The sequence below is a fragment of the Glycine soja genome, chromosome 7 (genome assembly GCF_004193775.1).
Source record: "Glycine soja cultivar W05 chromosome 7, ASM419377v2, whole genome shotgun sequence".
NCBI classification, from domain to species: domain Eukaryota; kingdom Viridiplantae; phylum Streptophyta; class Magnoliopsida; order Fabales; family Fabaceae; genus Glycine; species Glycine soja.
In genome coordinates, this window is record NC_041008.1 from 39,612,571 (window position 1) to 39,618,737 (window position 6,167).

Consider the following 6,167-nt stretch of genomic DNA (forward strand, 5'->3'; position numbering starts at 1 on the left):
ATGAAGAATGATTGGGTAATAGGATTTTTGAATGACAAAGAGTGAACACAAGCTGATTATGGCAAATTGATTTGTCATCTTAAGTAATGTATATAACACATTATCACAAACATTCTTCTCAATATGTATAATACCAAGATTATGGCATAAAAATTACCCTTCCAATAAAGGAGGTTAAAAAATATCATCTTCTTCTTCCATTGCTTTGGTTTTTCATCTTCATGATTTCACTTTCCTTTACTATGTGATGCAATACATTCATGGCATCAAGTTGTTCCAAAATTTCTAACCCAAATAATAATTTCTGTGCATCCCTTTAGTCATTTATGTCATCCAATTGCTTTTTATACAATATAAATGTATGATCCCTCTCCAAAAATTGTTGATGACCCATAACACACCATTTGTTACTACACCTTAATAGACAAAGAAAAACATCAAAATTTGAAGTTGAACAAACATAACTAATATAAATATTCCAATTAGATAAAGTATAAAATCCAAGAAAATCACTAATTGTCCACATAAAATCGCTCACATTCAAAACATTTTTTTCAAAAAAAACCATGAGTTTTTACACCTTTTGTCAATAGCTCATTCAACTCCTAGATATTAAAGGTCGTATGTACACATTTATCTTATTCCGGATATTATTTACCCAAGATAATCATGGAAAGAATTAAAAAAGATTATTTCATACACTCTAAGAAAATTGATTGTTTGAAATTAAAATGACTAGTCAGGAGGATGAGATTGATCAAAATAGTTTATATGATAGAACCTAAAACTATATTTTTTAAAGAAAAATACCATAATTGTCTCGACTGATTCCTAAAACTATAATCTTAATTCAATCTCGTTTACTCATAAGTATTTTTTTTATATAAAAGCTTCTCTAATTTTGTTTGGTTAATTTCTTATTACATCAATGCTTATAAAACATAAAGTAAAAAGAAAACAAGTACTACAAATTACTGTCCATTTGAACGATAACCCACCCCATCTCCCAGCAGGTTAACCATCATCACCTAGACACCTTTTGACTAGCTCAAAACAACGGCAAACAAACAAACGACCAAACACGACAATTACAATAAATCGCGAAAATATCACGACACAGTACACGTTACTCCGAAAACTCGTACAAGATCAAACCGTTACCATGGTCATGGTCATACAAAGAAATAAAAATAAACATACGAAACCAAAAGTAATAAAACGAACCGTTACACGACCGTTCCCAATTGAAGTCTTAGTTCCCTTCAAACTAAACTCAACCAAAAAATAAATGCACGCATGATAACTCGAATACAGACACTTGGACAACATTAATTTTTTTTTTCAAACTTGTTCTATATTGTCTTTAACAAAATTTAATAATATTTTATTTCTTTATTTATTTTTATATCACCTTTTTTCCCTCAAAAAGATTCAAGAAGAAAAGACCGTTCATCGTTTACTGTGCCCTTAATTTTTCTTCTCCCTCTTCAACACCATTCGTTCTCCAGTTTCTCTATCTAACTATCTACACACAGACAACGACGTCGTCTTTGTCATGTTTAAAACTCTTGCGAGATCCATTCAATCCTAAACACTGAAGAAAAATAGATAAATAAATAAAACCATGGTTGCGGGTAAGGTAAGAGTAGCAATGGGGTTTCAGAAGTCACCGGCGGCGGCGCATACTACTCCTCCGCCGCAGAAGAAGCAGCCTCCTCCTCCGTCGCCGTCCACCGCGAAATCCTCGTCTCACAAGTCCTCATTCTCTCGCTCTTTCGGCGCTTACTTTCCGCGCTCTTCCGCGCAGGTTCAGCCTCGGCCACCGGACGTGGCGGAGCTGCTCCGCCTGGTGGAGGAGCTCCGGGAGAGCGAGTCGCGCTTGAAGACGGAGCTGCTGGAGCACAAGTTGCTGAAGGAGTCCATCGCCATTGTCCCCGTTCTGGAGAACGAGATCACCGCGAGGGAAACCGAAATCGAAAGGAGCAGAAGAAGAGCGGAAGAAGCGGAATCAGAGAACGAGAGGTTGAGAAAGGAATTGCAGGAACTGAAGGTGAAAGCAGAAGAAGAGAAAAAAGAGAACGAGAGAAAAATCAAAGCGCTGGAAGAGGAAATAGCAGAGTTGAAGAAAACGGCGTCGTTTAGTGGTAGCAGTAGCAGCAGCAACAGAACAGAGGCATTGGAGATTCACGAGCAAGAAGAAGCTACACATAAGCTCGTGGAGGTATCGTTTAGGTCGAATCTGATGAGGAGTTTGAAGAAAACAGCGTCAGATCTCGGAAGCGGGAATTTGAAAAAAGAGGTTTCGGAAATTTCTGAAAGGCCACGTCACTCGCGGTGTAACTCGGAGGAACTCGTTGATTGCTCTGACTCAGTTCTGTTTGGTTCTGTTGGGTCACGGGCGCCACGTGTTCCGAATCCTCCGCCGAAGCCTACGTCTTCTTCTTCGCCGTCGTCACCGTCGAGCGTTTCCTCCGGCGAAACAGAGCGAAGGATTCCGCCACCGCCACCTCCTCCGCCGAGGAAGCCTGCGTCGAATGCGGCGGCGGCACCTCCTCCACCGCCGCCTCCGCCTCCGGCGAAGGCGGTAAGAGTGGCTCCGGCGAAGGTGCGGAGAGTGCCGGAGGTGGTGGAGTTTTACCACTCGCTGATGCGGAGGGACTCGCATTCGCGGCGAGACTCTGGCTCCGGCGCAGAGATGCCGGCGACGGCGAACGCTCGTGACATGATCGGCGAGATCGAGAACCGTTCGACTCACTTGTTGGCGGTAAGTGCACGTGAATTTCGCCGTGTAATTACGCGTTTGCCACTGGCCATTTATTATGTCACTGTCTGCTGACATCTGCAGTAGTCGCTTTTCTTGCTTTATTTTGAATTGGATTTCTTCATAGATAAGACAGTAATCTGATTCGAATTTTGCATGCCCAAAATCGTAAATATGCCCCAAAATTATGGCATTTTGTGGAATTCCATGTCAAACAGGGAAGAAAAGATTCTCCAATTACTGAAACCTAGTGTCATAGTAGTCAATTAGTCAAAGAAATTATAGTTGATTTTAGCTGATTAATACCACTGATTAGGGCTTAATAATATTCAACAATTTAGCGTTAATTAAGGATCTTTCAGGTACTGTCTGGTCAATATTGTTAACATTGTTTATTTTTACAGATAAAAACAGATGTGGAAACACAAGGAGACTTTATTAGATACCTGATCAAAGAGGTGGAGAGTGCAGCATTCACGGACATTGAAGATGTGGTGCCTTTTGTCAAATGGCTTGACGACGAACTCTCTTATTTGGTACTTTTATTTTTAAATGTTACTAGTGTTTCTTCTTTCATTTGCATGAAAATTGTAGTAAAAAATAAATAAATAAATATTATATACTTCTATTGTTTATATGATTTGTCTGTTTTTGTTGTTTAAGGTGGATGAAAGGGCAGTGCTGAAGCACTTCGATTGGCCAGAGCAGAAGGCTGATGCTTTGCGTGAAGCTGCGTTTGGTTATTGTGATTTGAAGAAGTTGGTATCTGAGGCTTCGTCTTTCAGGGATGATCCTCGGCAGCTGTGTGGTCCAGCTCTTAAGAAGATGCAGACTCTCTTAGAAAAGTGCGTCAACATGTTAATTGTCCCCACTTGCCTTACTTATTCAATGTCAATTAAATGTTCGTGTGAGCACTCTCTAATGTCAATTTTTCTTAAATGATCATGACAGATTAGAACATGGGATTTACAATATCTCAAGAATGAGAGAGTCGGCGACAAAGAGATACAAAGTGTTCCAAATTCCTGTGGATTGGATGCTTGACAGTGGCTATGTCAGCCAGGTAATTTCCATGAAAGTTATATTATGTTTTGCAAGCTCCAGATATAGCATCAGTTATAGGTTAATATAATACTCCTAGGTTAATTAGGTTATAGCTTAATATATAATACACATGATGATCCAAAATCTTTCGAATTATTTGAAGAATGAGCAAGAATTGTGTTTGCCCATAATCTTCATTGAATAATGGTGGAAATGGTCCCGCTCATCAGTTAATATAAAAGGTTTGTATTTAAATCATTTGTGTTGGATTGACCCAACCAATCTGTAATTTTTTCTTTTAAAAAATTAGCATCGTAAAACTTTACCACATTGCATGTAGACAAAGTAGCTGATAGCGAAATGTCAAAGAAATGGTTATCTTTGCTGATAGGACTTCGACTTCTATTTCTTTGTGCTGATCTGCACAAGCACATGGAAGTCCTAGATCTCCACAGTCTATTTGTTTGTCTGCTTCATCTTTTTAGGGAAATTCTCTTTGCCCATCATGAACTTTATGTTTTAATTATTTATATGAAGAACGAAATAAAAGATCCTTTTAATATGATTGCCTATATATGAATAAATGTCACATGCATGTGCAGAAGAATGGATAAAGCATTACCTCACAGTAGATTGCTATTACTAATTTTCTTACTACAAAGTGAAGAATGTTGGTTAGCTAGCTCACTTCATTTATTGTACCTGCAATGTTAAATTGTGACAGATCAAGCTGGCATCTGTAAAATTGGCTATGAAGTATATGAAGAGAGTCTCTGCTGAGCTTGAAACAGGTGGTGGTGGGCCTGAAGAAGAAGAGCTTATTGTCCAAGGAGTTAGATTCGCGTTCCGAGTACATCAGGTAAATTTTATTCCCCCAACATGTTTGAACAATATTGTACAAAATTGACATGTTAAAAGGAGTGTTCCTAGCATTTCTTATTGGAATAATAATGACTAAGGAGCTGTTATGTGTGGCAGTTTGCTGGAGGTTTTGATGTGGAGACAATGAGGGCGTTTCAAGAGTTGAGAGATAAAGCGAGGTCATGCCATGTTCAATGCCACAGCCAGCAACAGAAATTCTTTTGCAGGTCTGCAACATATGATGGAGCAAACTCAGCTTCAGAGAATTAGTTGCGCCCTCCCCCCTCCCCATTTTTCTGTATTTTGTAAATAGAATGGGAAATAGTATTAGCCATCCTTAAAGTGTAGAACACATTCATAAATTCATGATTCATGATTCGATGATTCATTACTGGAAAAACGCAAATCGGGTTCCATTCTAGCACATGTTGCTGTTGCGAATACTTGAAGGGGCAAATCTGCTTCTCTAATCATAAATTAGTTGCTGCTGGGAAACAAGATAAGATAGTAATACAAATTCTTTTCCAGCTTTGGTAAATGTTGATTCGAATTACTTGAAAAATTCGCTTCTCTAACCAAATCCTGCAATTTTTAGTGTTTTTTGTTGTTGGATTTTGTTCCATTATCACTGGTTTTTCTTTTACTGCAAATAAATTTTGTTACCATTATTATTTATTTACTTTTCTATTCATTAAGTGCACAGAATACAGATATGTTTGGTTTTAGGCGTTGTCGTTTGCAAACAGCAAATTTCATGTTAGGAAACACGAAAGTTAGAAGATTTTTTTCCCATAGGCCAAATGGACATTTGAGTTGTTTTGTATGAGTATTATACTTTCATTGATGAACTTTGTTACTACGAGAAATATTAATAATATAGGTAAAGGGATAATAATATATCAACAATTTTCAAACTGTGATACCGCGATTATTCTTCCATAATTCAATCACCAAAAAGGTTTCGTCCATAATTTTGAATTTTCTACGCCTCCTTCGGATGTGGTTTCTTTTTGTAGTACACCTTATGAGTTATGATTCCCTAAAACGTTTTCTATTTTTTTTGGTCCAGAAAACCCGTATGTAATAATTGTACAGCCACTACTGGTTGGGTAAAAAACAACATCAAAAACAAAAACAGAATCCCTGATAGGCCGGATCACATTCAAGTGCAGTAAGCATACTTTTTACTAGTAGGGTGTAGCTTCTTATAAACCTTTTTTTCCCCCACTTATATATATATATATATATATATATATATATATATATATACTTTTCGTATTTTTAGTATTTCTTTCTGTAAAAAGTACTTCTTACGGAGATTAAAATTTGGAATATGTATCTGAATGCTGGCATACTTTCTGGAAATTAGTTTTAAAAAGCATTAATTTAATTTTAAACATTAATTTTATAAATATGTTTTGAGTTGTGATAGACATTTTAGAAATTAGTTTCTAGAATATTGAATTTGTATTTAATACATTTTGAAACTAACTTTTGAAAT

General features: G+C 37.2%; 1 protein-coding gene across 1 annotated transcript; it reads left to right on the forward strand.

Annotated features, from left to right (window-relative positions):
- The first annotated feature begins 1,454 nt into the window (after positions 1 to 1,454).
- Positions 1,455 to 5,228, forward strand: LOC114419615 (protein CHUP1, chloroplastic-like). The gene is made up of 6 exons (XM_028385335.1): positions 1,455 to 2,764; positions 3,166 to 3,297; positions 3,425 to 3,606; positions 3,713 to 3,824; positions 4,530 to 4,664; positions 4,784 to 5,228. Exons 1-6 carry the CDS (start codon positions 1,625 to 1,627, stop codon positions 4,934 to 4,936), a joined length of 1,854 nt encoding a protein of 617 aa, XP_028241136.1. The 5' UTR covers positions 1,455 to 1,624; the 3' UTR covers positions 4,937 to 5,228.
- The last annotated feature ends 939 nt before the right edge of the window (positions 5,229 to 6,167 follow it).

Excerpts from the sequence above, each read along its gene's own strand:
- LOC114419615 (XM_028385335.1), top strand. The coding sequence starts at position 1,625 with ATGGTTGCGGGTAAGGTAAGAGTAGCAATGGGGTTTCAGAAGTCACCG. Across the intron at positions 2,765-3,165 it reads GTTCGACTCACTTGTTGGCG|ATAAAAACAGATGTGGAAAC; the intron begins GTAAGTGCACGT and ends TTATTTTTACAG. Across the intron at positions 3,607-3,712 it reads ATGCAGACTCTCTTAGAAAA|ATTAGAACATGGGATTTACA; the intron begins GTGCGTCAACAT and ends TGATCATGACAG.